At 35.5% G+C, this 21,057-nt stretch overlaps 6 protein-coding genes across 6 annotated transcripts; 4 read left to right on the top strand and 2 right to left on the bottom strand.

Moving 5' to 3' along the window:
* Nucleotides 1-549: 549 nt before the first annotated feature.
* On the top strand, nucleotides 550-783 carry PHYBLDRAFT_143238 (hypothetical protein; the record flags this gene model as incomplete). Its single annotated transcript, XM_018430958.1, has 2 exons — nucleotides 550-630; nucleotides 673-783. The coding sequence occupies 2 exons, from the start codon at nucleotides 550-552 to the stop codon at nucleotides 781-783; spliced, it is 192 nt and encodes a 63-aa protein (XP_018294296.1).
* Nucleotides 784-6,282: 5,499 nt separating this feature from the next.
* PHYBLDRAFT_76042 (hypothetical protein) lies at nucleotides 6,283-7,295 on the top strand. Its single transcript, XM_018443116.1, has 4 exons — nucleotides 6,283-6,503; nucleotides 6,646-6,711; nucleotides 6,779-6,972; nucleotides 7,095-7,295. Exons 1-4 carry the CDS (start codon nucleotides 6,301-6,303, stop codon nucleotides 7,175-7,177), a joined length of 546 nt encoding a protein of 181 aa, XP_018294295.1. The 5' UTR covers nucleotides 6,283-6,300; the 3' UTR covers nucleotides 7,178-7,295.
* Nucleotides 7,296-7,476: 181 nt separating this feature from the next.
* Nucleotides 7,477-11,477, top strand: PHYBLDRAFT_180592 (hypothetical protein; the record flags this gene model as incomplete). The annotated part of the gene is made up of 9 exons (XM_018438338.1): nucleotides 7,477-7,719; nucleotides 7,996-8,286; nucleotides 8,452-8,893; nucleotides 9,031-10,091; nucleotides 10,174-10,303; nucleotides 10,376-10,769; nucleotides 10,883-10,972; nucleotides 11,067-11,328; nucleotides 11,389-11,477. The coding sequence occupies 9 exons, from the start codon at nucleotides 7,477-7,479 to the stop codon at nucleotides 11,419-11,421; spliced, it is 2,946 nt and encodes a 981-aa protein (XP_018294294.1). The 3' UTR covers nucleotides 11,422-11,477.
* Nucleotides 11,478-13,575: 2,098 nt separating this feature from the next.
* Nucleotides 13,576-15,083, top strand: PHYBLDRAFT_166225 (hypothetical protein; the record flags this gene model as incomplete). Its single annotated transcript, XM_018435383.1, has 6 exons — nucleotides 13,576-13,685; nucleotides 13,769-13,941; nucleotides 14,006-14,081; nucleotides 14,141-14,162; nucleotides 14,232-14,828; nucleotides 14,982-15,083. 6 exons carry the CDS (start codon nucleotides 13,576-13,578, stop codon nucleotides 15,081-15,083), a joined length of 1,080 nt encoding a protein of 359 aa, XP_018294293.1.
* A 672-nt stretch (nucleotides 15,084-15,755) lies between these two features.
* Nucleotides 15,756-17,079, bottom strand: PHYBLDRAFT_59786 (zinc finger, A20-type transcription factor; the record flags this gene model as incomplete). The annotated part of the gene is made up of 4 exons (XM_018440557.1): nucleotides 15,756-15,835; nucleotides 15,950-16,064; nucleotides 16,223-16,572; nucleotides 16,977-17,079. 4 exons carry the CDS (start codon nucleotides 17,077-17,079, stop codon nucleotides 15,756-15,758), a joined length of 648 nt encoding a protein of 215 aa, XP_018294292.1.
* A 661-nt stretch (nucleotides 17,080-17,740) lies between these two features.
* PHYBLDRAFT_109742 (hypothetical protein) lies at nucleotides 17,741-19,303 on the bottom strand (the record flags this gene model as incomplete). Its single annotated transcript, XM_018428134.1, has 2 exons — nucleotides 17,741-17,896; nucleotides 17,978-19,303. The coding sequence occupies 2 exons, from the start codon at nucleotides 19,301-19,303 to the stop codon at nucleotides 17,741-17,743; spliced, it is 1,482 nt and encodes a 493-aa protein (XP_018294291.1).
* Nucleotides 19,304-21,057: the final 1,754 nt, after the last annotated feature.

Here is a 21,057-nt window from a genome sequence, read left to right as displayed (position 1 = left end):
TTAAAAAAAGTATAGATACTTTACCTATCTTTTTGCCCATTTCACAAGGCTTCAGTAAAGGTTCGATGAGTCGGCTACTGCCATGATTTGTTTGGGACATTGCTGAGTGAGCGAATGAGCCTCCGGGGCATCGCTTAATCTTTGTTCGCCGAGGAACCACTCTAAAGCCGATTGAATGGCTGCCGGATAAACCACCATAGCCAGTCCATCGCTGATTAATTCTCGATTCGTTTGTGGAGGCATCGGTCATGGTGACGTCTCTGGAGATTGGAAATGAAAATGGTGCAAGTCTGTTGTATTCGTGTTTTTGGGATGACATTATTAATATGTATTGTTGTTTGGTTGTGGTTGTAAGTAAAGTGTAGTAAGGTGTAAGTGCTGTTGATTTTTTTTTGTTTTCTTGGAGGAAAAGATGTTTCTTGTTTCTTGTTGCTGTTGTTGTTCAGAGCTATTATTATTATTATTATTATTATTACTATCACTATAGTCTATCTTTATTGCCTCTGGGAAAATAGGTGGAAAAGTGAAAGAGATGGAACGAAATAAGAAATGGAGCAGCAGCTGAAGAACTATTATCGGAAGGAGAACTTAAAGAAAGGATCAATCCAGACTTTACTTCTTTCGCTCTCAGTGTATTTATATATTTTAAAAAATAATAATATTGTAAATCAGTTGGAAACAATAGGGGGTGCTGGTGCGGCTGGTGGTGGTAGCGCTGGTGGTGGTGGTGGTGGTGGTGGTGATGATGATGGTATTGGTATTGGTGCTTCTTTGGCGGTGTAAATTTTGGCTTTTGTTTAATGTGACCAAAAAAAAAAAGCAAAATCCAATGGGTTCATTTTTTGAAATATGATGGATGTTGTTTTCTTCACCAAATCAGGCTCTTTATAGAACCTACCCACCTCCTTTCCCCCGTATCTGTATTCCCTTTGTTACTGCCAAACAAAGCCCTTTATTAGGATTCTTCATACACGTGAAGAACTATATAAAAATACTTTATATGTATAAATGTGTATATATGCATACATACATACATATATATATATATATATATTTGCCACCATCATTCAATGACCCATTCCTGGCATCTTAATACTTGTGGTATTTGCCCCAAATTATATACCATAATTCTATTTCTCTCAGAGAAAAAATCTATAAAGAAGCCAATCAAGATTCATAGTAGGGCGATGGTATTTGTGAGTCAATCTTCTCAAGCCAAAATACATTTATATATATATATATTTATTATATATCTCTAATCATCTTCAGCGCAGTTAAAATGAGGCGGAGTGATAATGAAGGAGTTGGCGGTCCACTCGTCATTTGCTCTAATATGACTCCTCATTTTTATTTTTGTTCAAAGAAGTTGTTCTTATGCTTATTTTTGGTACAACAATATCAGCAGAGTAATGTCTTTCTTTATTAATTTTTTGTTCATAAGAATCCAAAATAAAAAAGCATAATCACAAATTATAGTAAAAATTGCGATAATTATAATCTTAATAATCATAACAATAACAATAACAACAATAATAACAATGGGCTTTTAGGTATTACTGTTATCGTCATTCTATGTGACACTCAAACAGACCTTCCAACTTCATTTACCTTGCTATTAAATCCCACAAAACAGGGATATATCGCATATCATTGAGGCATACTTTAACATGGGTATGCAACAACAAAGCCATGATCCCGTTCCCCCCTCTCTCTCTCTCTTTCTATCCCTCATACTTCCATCCCTCTTTTAACTATCTTTAGTCCATAATATCGGCCACGTTATATTGTCTGTGTACGGCATCACCAATGATCCCGAATTTTTTTTTATTATTATTATTATTATTATAATTATACTTGTATAACTAATCATACCACACATTGGCCATTTTCTTTTCTTTAAAGAAATCTACCTATATGATAAATACCAATTGATCAAAATAACATTAATAATTATCATTATTATAACCCGCTCTTTTCCCATGATTCTCAAATGGTCGAGACTCTTTTATAACACAAGAAGATACAATTCCAAAAAGGAGATAGTAGAAATTGCTCAAATTTGAATTTTGAAATAATAATAATAATAAGACTTTTCTTTTTTATCAGGAAAACCAAAGCAATAAACTCAATTGGTATTAAAGTATCTTAACTATTATCAATTTAACCCACCGCTTCTTTGTCTACAGAATTGTTGTTAATCACTAATCAACGAGAGACCGGTTAATTCTATTCAATTGTAAAAAAAGAAAAAGAAAAAAGGCAATTGATTGTCTATACTTTACACCAACGCAAAACTCACCTACAATTTTATTCCAAATTTTTGTCTGTCTGTCTGTCTGTCTGTCTGTCTGTTTGGATATACATGCGCGTGTGAGTGTGTATTTTTGGTTTTGCTTTTTTTTTGGCTCATCATCTCACAATTTACCAAAGCGGATCTTCATGCCACAATAAAACTGAGCTTAAACATCCAATTAATTTTAATTTTTAATTTTAATATTAATATTAATATTATTGTTATATGTATATGTATATATTATTTCCTTGTTGGATATAAGCCATAATAATCTACAAGTTCAGCTCTTGTGAGTGAATAGATAATGTTTCAAAAGGTCACATATCTGATGTAAGTCTTATATGTTTACGTAACAATGTTGTTTTTGGTATTCAAAGTATATAATATTATAAGGGAGTTACCTAGGGAAGGCGTTGTCAAGCGGCTGCCAATTCATCTACTAACTCTATTCTTATTGATCAAGTTTCAAAACAAACAAACAAAAATAGAGGGAATTCAACCTTTACAGATCACCGATAAAGACTATTTTCTTCTTCTTCTTTTTATTTCGGTACTGTACAAGGCGTTTCATCGATATGGAACTTCTATGGTTTCTACGTAGCCCTACGTACCTTGTACGATAATCAGCATTGGATTTTCACAAGGTATGTCTCACAAAATGTGTCTACTGTCAATTAATATCCAAGTCTTTGACACTCTTATTCTTTATTAAAACATATAAAAAGTTGAATTACAAAAAGAAATATCAGTAGTATATAATTGAGTATTTTCTCTATTAAGATTCCATTGGCTGATTATGTGCTTGTGGATAAAGAAAGCCTTGTAAGGTTATGATACAGATGGGCTTACCTTGTTTCGGTTCTAAGAAGAAAACCGAATTTTTTTTGCAACTTTAAAACTTGTTATTTCTCGGCTTGATTTATTCTTTTTTTTTTATATCGTTTCATTTCATTATCTCAACCAGTTTTTCTATGGTGTATAACCCGAAATTTAATAAGATGGGAATTTATAGTCGTCTTTCCAAGAAAACAGTTTGGTGCTTTAAAACAAGATAGAAATTTCGATTGAGATCATAACTGTAGAAATAAAATATACAAAAAAGAAAGAATTAATTGCAAATCTTTCAAATATCAATCGTAGAATTGAATATTCAATATTAAAGCAAATACAATACAATACAATACAATATAATATATATACATATACATGCTGTTTATCAACCGGAATAAGTATGTTCAACTCTAAGCAAATCTCAAATTATCATTAATAGTACCATACAACAGTATAATTCAAGTTATTAATTTGCGTAATACAGCCCCCCCCTCCCCTATAATCTTTTCCCAATTATACACCCCCTTTGTTTTTTTTATTGTTTGTTCAATGATAAGCTCAAAACCTATAGAAACATTCAAAACTTTTACGTTTGATAGCTAATACACTAAATGTCAGAATTGGCACCAGAATATTTATTCCATTAGATTTTAAATTTTCTACTAATATTTTCTACCTGACTTGTAAAGTAGAAAGATAACTATAAATCTGACAATCCACATAACCAAATTTTCTTAATTGCCAAGACCATTAGCCTCAATAGACATTCTTAATAGTTATTATTACTATTTAAAAAAAAGAAGATGATATAAAGTACAAATATAACTCTGTATAATTGTGTCAATTTAAGCCTATTACTGTTTACCATATATATATATATATATATTAAAAGACATGTAGCAGCTAGACAGCTAAACTACCATAAACCCTAATTTTGATAATGTCAACGTGAATTTTCTCATTCTTCAAAAAAAAAAAAATATCGCATGCTCTCAAGCAAAGGAGCAATTTACAGTCGTATTCAAGACAATTTCCTGTCTTGTTTAGCAAACCACACTCCAAACAACTCAAGAAAAAAAGAAAGAGAGAAGCATAGTACTGAAGGCAAACGGTCCTCCACCTTTCTTATAATCCCTTTTTTTTTGGAGTGACTTTTTGAGCGTGACTGAGACTATATATTATTGATCTAATAATACTTGCGATAATCATGTATAGAGACAGCTATTTCTTAAAGGTGTAAACAAATGATCGTAAAAATAAAAATAAAATTCATGCAAGTATGAAAGACAAGATCAAAAACTTATTAGCGGTGTTTTAATAAATACTAAAACTTGGATTTTTTTTCTTGGTTTTTTTTATGCACTTTATTACGCCAAACGACTCAAGAAACAAAGAATATTGCTGAAAATCACAACTTTTGTTGTGTGTATGCACAATTATGATCCAAAAGATATATAAGTCTAGAAAGAAAGAGCAGTACAGTACAGTACAGCTTAACCCTTTCTTTAGGAGATTGTTTTCTTGAAGCTAATGAAGAAGAAGAAAAAAAACATGAAATTTGATGATATTAAATACTTGTCTTTAATATACATATAAAAGGGACTGTCTCAACCCCCTCGTTCTTCTATCCCAGCCTAGTTGTCCTCATTAAACTATGTTACTTTCAGAATTGTATTCTCGATCTTAGTACAGATATAAACACAATGACAAAATAAGGTAAATGAGAGAACATAGTATAATAGAATGGAATAATATTGCCAAGCTGACACACAGAAAAAGAAAATTAGATCTAGTAAAAGAATAGCTTACTGTACTTACAGCTGCTACTGGTATTTATCTGACTAGTGCCATAATAACACTAATATCATTGACTGTTTTGAAGAGATAGAGATGTATTCATTTGAAATTATTAGAAGACTCCGGACCAGATTGATAAGAGGACTAAGGACTTTCTTTTACGTGTCATGTAAGAAAGAGATGGATATAGAGTAATTTTAAATCTCTTTACAAAGTGCCCGAGTGTCGTTAAATCTAGATGATCATCGTCTGCAGAAACATGGCAATCAGTTGTTTTAATTGTGTAAAGATTTGTACAGAAATTACTGTAGCCAATAAGCCGAATTCTATGAAAAAGCACAAGCAAAGACGAGTGAAATTTGTCAATGAGAATTTGAATTAAAAGATGACATTTTGATTCGCCATTGAGGAAGGGGAGTAATGTTTAAGGTGATGTATTTATCTTTTTTTTTTAAAAAAAATAAAATGAATAAATAAATTAGACCGTACTATCAGAGAAAGATACATATTATAGAGTGAGTTATGCGAAGATTGATTTTACACTGAAAACAGACAGTGGCACATATAATTGTAGAGACGGATTTGATGTTAAAAAGAGAAGACATAAGACAGGTAGAGTAAATTTGCGTACGGCGGCAAATATGTGTTATCTACCAAAGTTCAAAATAGGGAAAGGTGTTTGATCAACCTTAGCTATTTGGTTTTATTTCATTAAGCTAGATATCTAATTATATTGGTTGTTTAATAATCATTCAAGTGACTGTCACAGAATAAGACAAAGGATACTTGACCGACCTAGATTATTTTTGAACTATTTTTATCTTGTTTAATTATATAAAAAGATATGTATCTTGCTGTCAATGGTGCAGGCTCAGCATAATTGCGTCGGTCTGGAGGTAAATGAATGACAGAGAGTGTGTAGCATAGTATTACTAGTATTATTTTAATAATAAGAATAAAAATAAGAATAAAGAAGAGTGATGTCTTGGCAATAAAAATATAGCACTGAGTTTATCAATCACACTTCTTTACGTGTCCTAAGATTGGCCAATATCAATTACCTTGGAAATGCTTGGCAAAAAATAATACCAATACTGTATTTGTTCTGTGCCTGTGTGTCTGTCAAATTCAACACCAGTTCCTGTTCCTCTCCCTTTTTTTTTCTTTTGTTTTTTCTATATCATTTCTTTCTATATAAGATCCCATTTTGAAATTGTTTCAAAATATTATTATTATAATAAAATATTCATTTTCTGCCCTTTTTTATTATATAACATATATAAATTATTGTTGTTATTTTTATAGAGCCGACATAAAACAATCCTTGTTTCATTTCATTTCATTTCTTCCCTTTTCTTTCTTCTACTTCCCATCATCTAATGTCATCTCAACCTTTTTTATCCGAGACCGCACAAAGTCAACTTGGGGCTGCTGCTACAGCTATCGGAAGTGATCCCCGATTCTCTTTTCTTACCAAGTTGCGCGAAGGAAGACTTGCCAACTTGCGTCCGTTGGGTGACTTTTTTGACAAGAACAGAATTTCGTTTACCTCTTCATTTCAAACCATTAGTCAGCGTTGGAAGTAAGAAAGATACACAAATACGAACATGTATATGTGTTGACGTGTAGTTGTTTTTTTTTGGCTATTATTCTTTATGAATAGATAGCAGAAGAAAAATTTAATTAACTCTTATTTGGTTCTTGGTGTTATTGAATGTGAATAGCTACAACTTGCAATACTTTTCAGCAAACTACTTTGTGATAATCTTGGGTCTGGCTATCTATGCCATGTAAGTTGCAGAAAAAGGCAATGCAAAAGAAGAAGAGGAATGCAATGTACTTAAGGGTGTTCTGTAGTATTACCAACTGGCTTCTGCTGTTCACTATTGGATTCATCTTTGGTGGTTTCTATTTGATTTCTCGTATGAATGGACCTGTGACAATTGCTGGCAATACAATTTCAGCTTCTAGCCTGTATGCATTCTATGCAGGAGCCTCCTTTCTTTTATTACTCTTCTCTGGCGCAACAGGCGCTATCTTTTGGATTATTGGTAAGTTGTTTTTCTTTCTTTCTCTGTCTATCTGTGCCTGCGCCTGTGCCTGTGCCTGTGCCTGTGCCTGTGCCTGATCTTTGGATATCTCTTGTGTACTTATCTCTTGTGTTTCTATTTAGGTGCCGCTGCAATGATTGTTTTGGGCCATGCTGCTATACTTGAGCCTGGAATTGAAGGTGATTTTGCTGATGGACAGGTCTAAAAAAAAGAGAGCGTAATGGCAGGTTGTACAGAAAATAATAATAATAATAATATATATATATATATAACATATATACAAAATATACAAAATTTATAAATATAAATATAAATATAAATACACACGCATATAATACTATCTATAATACCTTCAACAAATAAGGGAGATACAATAAGCGGCATAGTATAAGAATACGAGAGTTAAGAGAGGATTACTACATATTCTCTATTCTACACAACACACATTATACCTCTCTTTCTCTTTTCTCCTTCTTTCATTTTCGTTTCTTCATTTCTTATATCATGGAACTTCCTACACCTTCTGAACATCCAAACACTCGCAAAGAGAAGCTTCTTCAACGTATTCAAGCTTCTCGGTCATGGCGTGCTGCACATGCTGCTGCTGCAATGGCCATTCCTTCACTTCATTCTCGGGATTCCGATAATGACATTGAGACCGAGAACTCTGACAATCTCATAGATCCCAACAGACTCGTATTACGTGTAATGGTCTCTAAAGCCGTTAATATCAATCCTTATGGCGATGTAAAGTATCTTTCTCTGCCTTTCTTATTTCTGTTTATTTTATTTTATTTTATTTTATTTTATTTTTTTCTTTTTCATTTCAATCTTTTTCGCTTCTTCGGCAACCGATCCAAAAAAGGAAAGCGTAGCATTTAATAGCTGTATTGTTAAAAGCAAAAAATAAAACAAAGGAGAATAGAAATGTGTGTATAAATATACATGTCCACCACCTGTCTACCTAGTTGTCTGTGCACCCTATTTGAGCGAATAGGCAATTCACACTGACATCATTGGTAGGACACTATTCTTGCCAGCCCTTATGCCATCGTAAGCTGTGCGGGTCAAAGGCACCAGACTCATGTAGTTCAAAAATCCGCAGAACCAGATTGGTCGTGCACCTTTGACCTGCCCTTGGTAGACAAATCATTTGGACAGAAGCAACAACATCTTCTTTGGTCCAATGGACTAGTCGTGACTGTGTGCGACAAGGTTCGCTTCCGATCAACTTATCTCGGCCAAGTGCAACTTCCTGTCGACCACTTGTTTGAACCCAAAGATGTTCTTGACTTTGAAGACTCCAACAACGAGGTAAATTATATATATATATATAAATAAATAGATAGATAAATAAAAAGTAAAAGAAATCGATAGGCGTGTCTAAAGTAGATATACAGATAACTTAGTCTCATTCTACAACGATCAAGAATCTTACCGTTCTTTATTGTCTCCGACTGATTCACACTTTTGTTAAAGATACGCTGGTACCCTTTGCACTCAACACCGCTTCGTCACCACCGATTCTCGGTGCGTCTCCACAAAGGGCTTTTGGATATCCAAGAACGTCAAGGAACCGAGGCCTGGATTGGCCTAAAGATTGGATTGGTTGTCTTGGACCAGCCAGCATCTGAACCACTTGATCCTCTTGTCCTCCAAGAAACATGGGAACTCTTCTTGGCCCTGAACCCGCTTTCTCCGAACCAGCCCAAAGCCGAGTCGCCTGAGGCACCAAAGAAGTCCGTGAAAGACGAACTCGAATCACTTGCCATTAGCTACAAAGAAAAGCCGATTGTCAAATCAATCAAGGAACGACTCCAGAAAGCTACAAGAAATAAGGTGGCAGATTTTGACAAATCAACAATAGGTGTTGTGTTTATGGAAATCATGCACGCCAATGATCTTCCACCCATTAGCAACAGTAAGTACAAGACATAGTTCTCCCTCCTCACTTACACTTACATATTCATATGCGAGGGAGTGAATGTGAGAGAGAATCCAACCCAAGTATCGACAAAAGTGATACTAATAACCAATACAAACTTTGCTACAATACAGAGGCACACACTCGGTTCGATATGGATCCTTTTGTGATCACTTCATACGGAACCTCCACCTTCCGTACCCAAGTGGTCCAGCACGACCTAAACCCTGTGTGGAACGAGAAGCTCTTTTTTCACGTGCGAGACAACGAGAGCACCTTTCGTCTGAAATTCAGTATCTATGATGAAGACAAATTCACTACCAACGACCTGGTGGCCACTCAAGAGATTCCTATCTCAGAGATCATCAAGCTCTGCTCTTCAGATGTCATCCAGACCAACCCTGAAAAAATAATGGATACTGACATGCAACAGCATACTGTCAATTTGAAACTAGCAGACAACTCAGATAAGTGGAGTCACCTAAGCCCCTCTCTCACAATCCGCGTCAAGTTTTTGACGTATGAGGCTATTCGCAAGACGTTCTGGACAACCCTGGCCAAGACCTACGATGCTGACGGAAACACCACCTTGAGTAGAATGGAAGTCACTACAATGCTAGAGAGTCTTGGGTCAACCCTGTCTGAGTCTACGCTGGATGCATTCTGGGAGCAGCACTCAAAAGATCTTGAAGAGGACCTAACCGTCGATGAGCTTGTGGAAAGTCTTGAAGAGTTCGTGCTGTTGACCGACAAAGCATCATCAGGATCCAACGACGGCAACCTGTCAGACTCAATTGGGCATGGTCTGGAGGATGGGTATGAGTACCCTGATCATCATGTTCACACCACACCTGAAACAGATGTCCTTCATGAGGCCACCGGTGTTCAGTACGTGGCTGCTTCCGAGTCTAGTCTGTTGAACGATGATCTCAGGGCAGAAGAAGAAGAGCAAGACACTAGCGTGGTTGATGAAAGGGTCATTCATATTTCAAAGTGTCCGATCTGTCATCGACCAAACATGTCTCACCATGACCAGATGGATATTCTCACACACGTAGCCACTTGTTCCGCCAATGATTGGACGTCGGTTGATAGATTCTTGATGGGTGATTTTGTGACAGAAGCATATGCCCAGCGTAAGTGGTTTGTAAAACTTGCTACCAAAGTAGGCTATGGCACATATTCCCCAGGAGCAGTAAGTACACACACACACACACTTATATATATATATGTATTTGGACTTGGATTTTGAATACTCTTTTTGATGGTTGTATTAGAGCAACGCAAATATTATTGTCCAAGACAGAGCTAGTGGTCAGCTAGTTGAAGAACGTATGAGTGTATACGTGAGAGTTGGAATGCGTTTGATGTACAAGGGAATGAAGACCAGCGTTCAATCAAAGACAGGTTAGTCAATAAGATGTATAATGTATAAATCCAAGCCAAATAAACATTAACCTTAACAAAACATGTAAACAGCTCAACGTATCATGCACACAATGTCCATTAAGCAAGGAGAGAGATACGATGCTCCTCAATCTGCTAGTGAGATCGAATCTTTTGTAAAGTTCCACCAATTGGATCTTGGTGAAACAAAGGAGAGTCTGTCTTCTTTCAAGACATTCAACCAGTTCTTTTATCGTGAGCTCAAGCCTGGAGCACGTCCATGCGACTCTCCTGACGACAGCTCTGTAGTAGTTAGTGCAGCGGATTGTCGAATGATGGCTTTTGCTACCATCAACGATGCCACTCGCCTTTGGATCAAAGGAATTGAGTTTGGTGTTGCCAAGTTGTTCAACGATGGTAAGAGGGCCAAGGTGTACGATGGAGGCGCACTGGCGATCTTCCGATTGGCACCTCAAGATTATCACAGGTAAATAAATATATAAGTATATAGACATTTAATGATTGCTAATTTACTGATTACTAATTATTATCGTTCTTATTACTATTATTTTATATGTGTGTCTATGCACAAAAAAAAAGATATCATTCTCCTGTGGATGGTGTGATTACAGATATTACTTATATTGAGGGACAGTACTATACTGTTAATCCAATGGCCATTAGAACTACGTGAGTTGATAGAATCCTAAATTATCTGTGTTGAAGCTAAGCAAAGATACCATCTAATTTATGTGTCTATCTTGTCGTTATTGGTTCTTGTTAGATTGGATGTGTATGGTGAAAATGTACGATGTGTGGTCCACATGGAATCGGAAGAATTTGGAAATGTGGCGATTGTGTGCATTGGTGCCATGATGGTTGGATCGATCGTACTGACAGCCAAGGTTGGAGACAAGCTGAGCCGAACTGATCCTCTGGGTTACTTTGCATTTGGTGGAAGCACGATTGTGGTTCTGTGGGAAAAGGACAGAATTGTGTTTGATGATGATTTACTTGAGAATTCAGCAAAGGCTTTAGAGACCTTGGTAGGTTTGACAGTTTAACTTCCTGATTTGATTTGATTTGATTTACTGATGTCTCAATAGGTTCGTGTTGGCAATCATATTGGTCACCGTTAAATTTCATTATTACTACTATTATTGTTATTGTTATTAATATTTCTTTTGTTGAGATCTGTGTGTGTTGACTGATAATTCAAAAAGTGCTCGAGATAATTATGAGCGGTGAATGATGAATGATGAGACTACTGAAAACTAGAATAACCTTGGTAAGTTTGTTAAATTTCCAAGGTTGGATAAAGGTAACTCCATTTTAAATAATTTATTAAAAGATAAGAGGTAGACCGGCAACCCCTCAAGCGGGAATGCATTAAGAAAGAGTAACCATGCTATGCAAAAGAATGAATAGCCCGTTTGTCCAAGTTTATTTAAATATTCTGTTCTTATAAAGTAAAGTAAAAGGTTTGATACCAGAGCAAAAACCAAAATGATCCATATGAAAATTGAAAGCTTTTGGTTCAAATAAAGTAGCAATAATATTCTCGGTGTGGTTTAGTGATTATTCTTCTATGCTTTTTATACTGTTATCAATTTAAATATTCACCAACTGTTTGTACCACTGGCTAGAAGTTGACTTTTGTACCCGATGTTATTTTTATAATATTCAGTCCATAACTTTACCTACTGGGCATTAATGTACTTGATTTGATTTTCTTCAAGATAAAAACCTTAATATTTCTACAGCTTACATTTTGAAGTAGTTGTGAGTTATTGAGTTATTGAGTAATTGGTCTCTTTCGTATATGGTGACTTTGTTGTTGAACTGCAGGCAAACAACCTATCCCTTATTATTATTATTACTATCTCGTGATTTCCATTATTTCTAGTGTTACAACAACCTTTAGAATATTTTTCTTTTATCCTATTACTGAAGAAAGTCTCGAATATATTTGCAAGTCTTCCAGTAACGATGGGTATTATTATGATCAAGTAACCATAGAAAAAGTGGCCACGGAAAACTTAGATCGAATAAATAGCCATAGTTAAAAAAAAATCGATGTAGAAATGGGACCTAGAAATCTGGAAAACAAGTTTCTTTTTGACAGACTGTGCAATCTTTGTTGGTACACATTAGACTGGTTTACACTGCCTCTGCCTTGACGGAATCACCTTGACCTGTGTATAGTTTTATCTCCCTTCTGTTTCTGTACTTGTAATTTTGTTTTACTATACATTATATCTAAGTCTGGTAAGTAAGTTACTATCAATAATTGCCAAGTTTTAGTTAAAAATCGATTTATTGTACAATTTTCTCTTATTCGCCTAAAGAAATTTCTTAATTTGTCTGAATATAAACTCAAAATACTGTAATACAGATCCACCCCCTTTATTTATTTTATTTTTATTGCTAAACTAATAAAAGGCCAGTAGATATATATCTTTCAAGGTGACTCAATTTGACTCTGATTCTGACGCTCGCACCCTTTTCTTTTTGGTTTTTGGTTTTATATATGTTGTGTATTCTGATGTACTATGTTACACTGTAGCCGGGTGATCGGATCTTTAAATAAATACATAAAATCACAAAAAAAGCTTATATATGTATGTGTCATTCTTTTTTAAACCAAACGATAAAGCAATATGTAAGAGAAGCAGATTTCAATTCTGCAGTCTTTCTGTATGATATTTATCTATCAATTGACCAATCAATCAATTAGCCAATAGATCATTTTTCTTTTGGCCTTTATAATTCTTTCAAGTGTAAACGGAAATAAATATTTGGTGGAACAAAATCTTTAGAAAGCTACTATAGTTAAATTGAAACAAACTACTTGAATCTTGGTTCTTTTCTTTGATATATAAAAATGTGTCGGACAAAAGAGAAGAAAGGAATTTAAAGATCTCTTAGCTAAAGCGGGAGTTTAGAGATAAGATAAACAAGAATTTGGATTTGTGTACTAAGCTTTTGGTTGGTTGGCTTGGTTTGGTTATCAGTTTCTTTGACTTTCTTTTTACTATTTGTATGTACTTTTTATGGTCTGTTTCTGTCAGTAGATGCGCATCTACCTCTAGGAATTGCTTATATAATTGCTTAATATGTCAATTATTTTATGAATTGTATATGTAAAGATATATATATATATATAAACATAAAGTATATCTATAAATATATTCATATATAAATAATAATATAAATAATAGTATAAATATATCTGTCTATTTCATCAATTTCTTTTCTCTATTTTACTTTATTTATTTTCAACTCATTCCATCATGATCACCATTCTACCTACCAAAGTCAAGCTGCTTCACTTTCCACGTTCTCATTTACCTCATGCCACACATGCCATTGTCAAACAACTCTTCTTTAAACAAGTCAACGAGTATGTCAAAAGAAAGAAAGAAAATAACAATTGCACAAAATTATCGTAGTAACCTTAATATATTCGTTTGTGCGTACTTGTAGCCCAGATCATTTCTTTTCGTTTACAGAAAATGCCTATGAAATTTCGATTGTTGCCGACAAGGCTACAATTGACAATGACTTTATGCCCGTCCTATTAGAAACACAGTGTCAGGACATGGGTACATCGCCAGATACATTTAGAGTACTCCAGGTAGATGGAGAAGGAGGACAAGGTATGTTATTAAATACAATATATATACATATATATATATATATATTTAATAACCTAGTCTTTAGATTCGAGTGGTAGACGTATTAGTGATCTGTCAGGTCCATTAGCTCAGGGCAAATTCTCTATATTCTACATGTCTACGTAAGTACAGATCTATCAAATTTAATTAATCAAATAATCAATTGATTTTCTTTGTCTAGCTATCAAACAGACTTTGTTCTTGTAAGCTATAACACACACCAATCTTTATGGTTAATATTAATATCAACAATAATTCTACAAATATCATAGATCAAAGAACGCCGTCTACGCCGTGCAGTCAGCCTTCTGCAAGAACACGGGTTCGACATTGACGATGAGAATATCGAAAATAGCGACACAACAACACAACATACGCAGGAGCCTCAACTTAAATCCTTGCGCAGCCACAACGGCTCTGACGCAGCCGTCTCGATTTCCGTAGACCCACGGATTTCCAACATATATCCCCGAGATTTATTCGAAAGCTGCGTCCTAGAAGACGAATTGAGATGCGTCGGGCTAAATCCTCACTACAGATCACAGTATATAAACACTGTGCTCAAGATAATCTGCTATCCGGAGATGATCCTCAAAAACTACAACAATGAAGAAACCAGATTCTTTTCTTATACGGCTAGCAGTGATGGAATCTCACTTGTTGCCGACCGAAGGATCTTGGAGTTGTTTTCGGATGATCAGATATTCCAGGATGAAGATACCGGGTCGTCATTTCGTGTCATTCAAGTGAACTTGGCAGGTTCCAATCTCGATCGGTGTGGTATTGTGAGGTCGATTTCTCATCCACTTGTGACAGAAGCTCAAATCAACCTGTTGTACCTGAGTACCTTTAAGAGTGCTAATATTCTGGTGAGGAGTGTGTTTTTTTAAAAAGATAATAATAATAATATGATGAGATAGTATCGCACACACACATATATATATGTAAAGAAATTGTTTAAAGAAGAAGAGGAAGAGGAAGAGATTCTAACTGATACTTTGATTTCATTTGTATTTTATTAGGTATCTGCGGATGAGCTGGAAAAAGCAGAAAAAATTCTGGCCTCAGATTTTGAAAAGGTGCGCGACATGCTAGCCGAATTTGTACTCGAATCCCCTCAATAAATAAATAATAATTGTAGTAATAGTAATCTTAATAGTAATCGTAACAATAATAATAATTTATTTGTTTCTATACATATAAATACATATATAAATATACAGATAAATATGAACATGAATAAACATATAAATGTGTGCACTGTAAATAAATGGCTTACCTCGCTTACCTTGTCTACCAGATTATCTTATATATATATATATTACAATGTTAATTGTTAATTATTATTATTATTATTATTATTATTATTATTATTATTATTATTATTATTAATAGGTTGCTATTTTTCTTTATTCCTCTTTGATCTCATTAGTAACGATGGTGATGATGAATAAGAAGGATAAATACAGTGAATTGAAATCATATTTTTCTAAAGAAAGATAAAGTGGGAAAGAATGCAAGTGAAAGAAGAAAATATATAAGAAAAGAAAAGAAAAGAAAGAAGAAAAAGGATTGGATATGTGTTAAGCTTAAAAGAGAAAGAAACAAAAGAATAGGGATGTGAGAAAGTTGATATACATAAACATATACGTCTACACTTATACACCTATACGTATATAGCACATATACACATATGTATGCATTGTATGCATTGTAAGTATTATATGCATTTTCTGCATGTGTATGCGTATATGTTATGCGTGTGTGTGCGTTTGTGTATGCGTTTGTGGCTTTATTCACAGACTATCGATTCTCTGAAATGAACGTCCTCCTTTGGGTCTTTCATGTAATTTTGGGTTATTTTTGGCAAGAATATCTTTACAAATAAATTATAAGCATTTTGAATTTAGCCCAAGAATATATATATATTTATTTATTTATTTAACACTCCCTAAACATACTATAAAGAAGAACAAGAAGAATAACTTACTCTTGTCTAACTGGGCAAAGTCAATTTCACAGTCATGGCGGTCAGGGTACCGATGGGAATCGCAGAACACATAGTCACATCGACATTTATTGGCAGCTTGCTTTCCAAGTGGAACCTGTGTTGTACACATCAGATCATCATTTGCTTTAATATTAATTACACAATACAAGAGAAAAGGCTGTATTGTATTGTATTGTATTGTATTGTATTGTATTGGCTTGCCTTGACTCTGCATAGAAAACATCTTCCTTTCTTTTCTTGAATGGGTTTTACATTTGGTGTCAATGGTTTTGATGTTGACGTTACTGTTGTTGTGGTTGTAGTTGTTGTGGTTGTTGTAGTGGTGGTGATGGTATTGTTATTATTATCCTTAATACTACTATTGTTATCAGTATTATTATCATTATCGTTGTTGAGAACTGCGGAAGGTAACGGGAGTGGGTTTGTGTGTTCAGGTGTTTCGGGTATTCCGGGTGAAGACGGTCGAGAATGTTTGCGTGACATGGTGGGTTCTGATGATGGTGATGGAATGGAACCCCTCATCACAGAAGGTGTAGGTGATAGTGAAGTTCTGATGGGGTTAGAAGCCGATGAGAGTTTCTCGGATGTCTCATCATGAGATGCTAAAAAAAATTATTGTTGATTATTAAAGAAACAGATTTACTAAACTCATCCAGTCTTTTTTTTTTTTTTTTTTTTTTTGAAAATACAAATATACACACAAGGTCGAATATACGCCTTTTTCTCCTCTTACACACACACACACACGCACACGCACACGCACACGCACACGCCTATGTGTATAAGTTTTATACATGTGTTCTTCTTCTTCTTCTTCTTTTATTTTTTTTTCAACAGTTGTAATCATTGTCATTCAGCCATCACTCTGTACACATTGTTTTTTTTTGCCTCTTTTACTTTTGTTCTTTATTTCTTGTGCAAATAATAAAATATTTTGTATACATATGTGCGTGTATGTATATCATACTATCAAAGAAAATAAAATAAAATAAAATAAAGAACTTACACTTTGTCTCATTAGTCTTGTTGGCTTTGAAACATTTGGAGCACATGTTGTTATAAATCTCATTTCCATAAAACCCGCAACCGGCAGTACAAGGTAAAGGCATTTTATTGCTGGTATTATTGTCCATCCAGAACTAGAAGGAAAAAGAAGATGGGTAGAAAAGGAAGAAAGGATGAAAGAAAATAAATAATAAATAATAAATAAATAAATAAATAAATAAATTAAAATAATAAATTAAAATAAAATATATAGGGAATTTAAAATAGTGTTAATATAGGGATGGTTTGTAGAGTACAAATTACAAAAGGTACAATTATTTAAGGAATTATTATTGGATAGCACCATCTCATCCCATCATTTATTAGCTAAAGTTAAAAGTGTACTTTATTGTAAATCATATTTAATTTACCACCCTTAATATTATATATATATATATAAAAGATATAAAATAAAGGTGTGCTACAGCAAATGTTCTTTCACTGTTCATTTGATAGTTTCGTTCAAAAACATTGGGATAGTCAATTTAGCATTTGAATCATAGTACAAGTCAACTTAAGAACAAGGGCAAATCTTTTATCTCCAAAGAAATAAAGAGAAGCCCATTATTTTTCTTTTTCTTTTTGTTTTTTTTGGTCTGTAATTTGGTGATAGTTGTTATGCTTTGAGAATTTTGAAATACAATAGGAATATCTCTATAGGATCCACACACACTTATGAAATATAATCAAGACAAAACTCAAAACATGTATTTATTTGTTGTTTTATTAAGCTGACTTGTTGTTCTTATCATACGAATTTCCTTTTATAATGTCAATCATCTCTTGTTGGTCTAATGTTTCTTTTTCCAAAAGCGCCTTTGATAAACGATGTAGCTCCTCCATATGCACAACCAACAGCTCCCGGGCTCTTTCTTCTGCGCTCTACACAATTAATGCCCCATTATCATCAGAGTCTTGCAGTAGCTCAACATCAGGACTTAATAAAATAAATATACATCTTACCAGTAGTAATTGCTTCATTTCTCTTTCAATCACCATCTTTGTAGTCGAACTCAGAAGAATCATATCCTCATCCGTATACTGCACCGGCCCAACCTTTTCACTCATGCCATAATAGCGCACCATCCGTTTAGCAATCTCCGTAGCCTTTACGATATCACTGTGCGCACCGCTCGTAACACTTTCGGCTCCATAGATAAGTTCTTCCGCTATCCGTCCTCCAAGACAAATATCTAATTGGGCAAGAAATTCTCCACGGGTAAACGAGTTCTTGTCCATCTCCGGAAGTTGTACCGTCATCCCGAGTGCACTTCCGCGAGGCATAATAGTCGCTTTGTGGAGTGGCATAGCTCCAGGGGTATAATACGCAACCAGAGCATGGCCACCTTCGTGGTACGCCGTAAGCCGTCGACTTTCTTCAGTGAGAACTGCACTCTTTCGTTCGGCTCCCATAATGATTCGGTCTTTTGCAAACTCGAGATGTTTTATCTTCACTTCACGTACACCATCTCTACTGGCCTGAATAGCCGCAATATTCACAAGATTGGCCAACTCAGCACCACTGAAACCAGGCGTACCTCTAGCAATCACACTTATATCAATCTTTGGGTCAATTGTCACATTCTTCAAGTGAAGTTTGAGAATCTCAACTCGACCACGAACATCGGGCAGAGGTACATTGACCATCCGATCGAATCGCCCCGGTCGAACCAACGCTTTGTCAAGAGATTCAGGAAAATTTGTCGCAGCAATAAAAATAACACCTTCGGTTTGTGAGAACCCATCCAAATCGACCAAGAGTTGATTGAGTGTCTGTTTTGTGTAGTTTGAATCCTTTGGGTTGCGCTTGGATCCGATAGCGTCTAACTCGTCAATGAATACAATACTAGGGGCCTTTTGGCGAGCAGCCGCAAACAGTTCTCGTATACGACGAGCACCCACACCGACGTACATCTCGTCGAATTCACTTCCACTCATAAAAAAGAACGGCACACCTGCTTCACCGGCAACTGCTCTAGCCAACAGAGTCTTACCGGTTCCTGGAGGACCAGTCAAGAGTACACCCTTGGGGAGCTTTCCACCCAGCTCGGTAAATTTGTGAGGGTTTTTGAGAAACTGGACGATCTCTTCCAGATCTTGCTTAGCTTCATCACACCCCTGAACATCGTCAAATCTGACGGCTTGATCGGCCGACACCTCATATTCAGGCTGGGTTACGGATGTAGTCTTGAGTAAGCCAGAGTTTTCCATGACCAACGACATGACGGTCAAAAGGATAAAGGTGTACGTGAGCGTTGTGCCGACCCAACGCAACACTCTCCAAAACATGTAGCCGCGTGCTAAGAAAAAAAATGGAGCAAGCCAGAATAAAGACAAAAAAGAAAGAAGAAAAAGAGAAGAGGAAGAAGAAAAAAAAAGACCATGAAAGGACTCATTTCTTTATTTGTTTTTTCTCTCTTTTGTTTCTTTTACCTAAATCCAGCGTGTGCTTTGGGCTTACCTTCTTCTACCACGACATATACTGGATCTACTTTTCCTCCACTTGATAGATTCACACCCAGCCCTTGTCTGCTTTGTTCATGATGCTGTTCCAACTGCTTCATAAGTTGAGGCATGATCTTGCTTTCTTGCCCTGTTTCTGCTAGAGCAGCTAAATACTGTCGAACGCATTCTTCATTACATGCATATTGTCCTTGTTCAAATCGAGTGATAACATCTTGAGGACGGTGCGATAAACGTAGCTCCTATTTGATTATTAGTTAAAGTAATAGAAATAGTAATAAGGAGCCAGGAAATAAAGAGCAAAAAGAAAGAAAGAAAGAAAGAAGAATGTCAAAGATAGACGGCGAGTGCTTACTGTATAAAGGGCGGCTTGGAGTGAAGGATCATCAGAGGCTCGACGCGCTTCGTTCTCTAGTCTGGCAAGTCGCCTTGGGTCACGAGGTCTGGAGTTTGTCTGGAGAAGACGATAAGGCAAGTATACTATGGCTTTGAGAGGAGCAGTTTGTGGAGTGAGAGGAGTTACGGCTGAGAGAATTATATTCTGGCGGCTATTATGCTAATTAATGTATAGATATGGATATGTATATAGATAGATATATAGGTTAGTCTCTGTTTCTTTTTCTTTAGTGTCAGAGCTTGCATACGTTGCATCGGCTGGACCAGGAAAGAGGCCGATTCAGAGTACGCGTGGACAATAGGGAGGGGATGCGGGCTGGTTGAAAGGCCCTAAAGGCTGCTAATGAAGCACGCCATTGAACCGGAATGGGCATTACAAAAACGTAAAGACAGACGAAAAGAAAAGGAGTAGTGGTAATATAGTGAATACCAAGAAAGGCATATGTAGAAATAAAACTTTGACTGCCTTTGTGCCTCTCTTTTTTTTGTTCTTTTTTGTCTACTGTGGGTAAAGACCAGAACAAGGTTTGTGGGTCATCATTTAATGATAATTTGTGGGACCATTATTAAATACGTGTTTAAATATATAAATATAGAAAAGATTGGCAAACTTTGGAACATTTAACTTTTGGTTTTGGTTTTGATTTGATTTTTTTGAAAAGAAGTTTATATACAGAAAGAGGTTATTTACATGTTTTAAGAATGTAAGAAAGAAGAGTGTCAAGTTAGACAAAATTTACTATTATTTATCAGGGCACTGTTTTTTAGCCGAATGACAATCCGCAACCTCTTCTTCCTCATCATCTTCTAATTCATCAACTTCGTCTTCATCAAATGGACGTTTTAAGCTTTCTATATTACCACCAGTGTCTCGCTCAGGACTTGATGCAGCCGACCCACTATAGTCACTTCCTTCATATTCCACATACGCTTCTGTCTGTTTAATATCACTAGCCAGATCAGCATGATCTTCAGTATCAGCAACTTCGACGTCGACATCTGGAAGGAACTGAAGGTCCAACAGTTCTTCTTCCGTAAGTATTACTTTGGGTATCTTAATATCTTTTTCTGTGGTTTCCTCTGTCGCTGTGGTGGATCTAGGCACCGTTTCTTCTACTTCTGTTTCGTCTAGCTCATCTTCCTCTTCCTCTTCGTATTCGTGCTCCAAAAGTGATCCACCTTCT

The sequence above is a fragment of the Phycomyces blakesleeanus genome, assembly GCF_001638985.1.
Source record: "Phycomyces blakesleeanus NRRL 1555(-) unplaced genomic scaffold PHYBLscaffold_6, whole genome shotgun sequence".
Taxonomy (NCBI): Eukaryota; Fungi; Mucoromycota; class Mucoromycetes; order Mucorales; family Phycomycetaceae; genus Phycomyces; species Phycomyces blakesleeanus.
The sequence above is the reverse complement of the archived record's forward strand: the minus strand, read 5'-3'. Positions and strand labels throughout refer to the sequence as shown.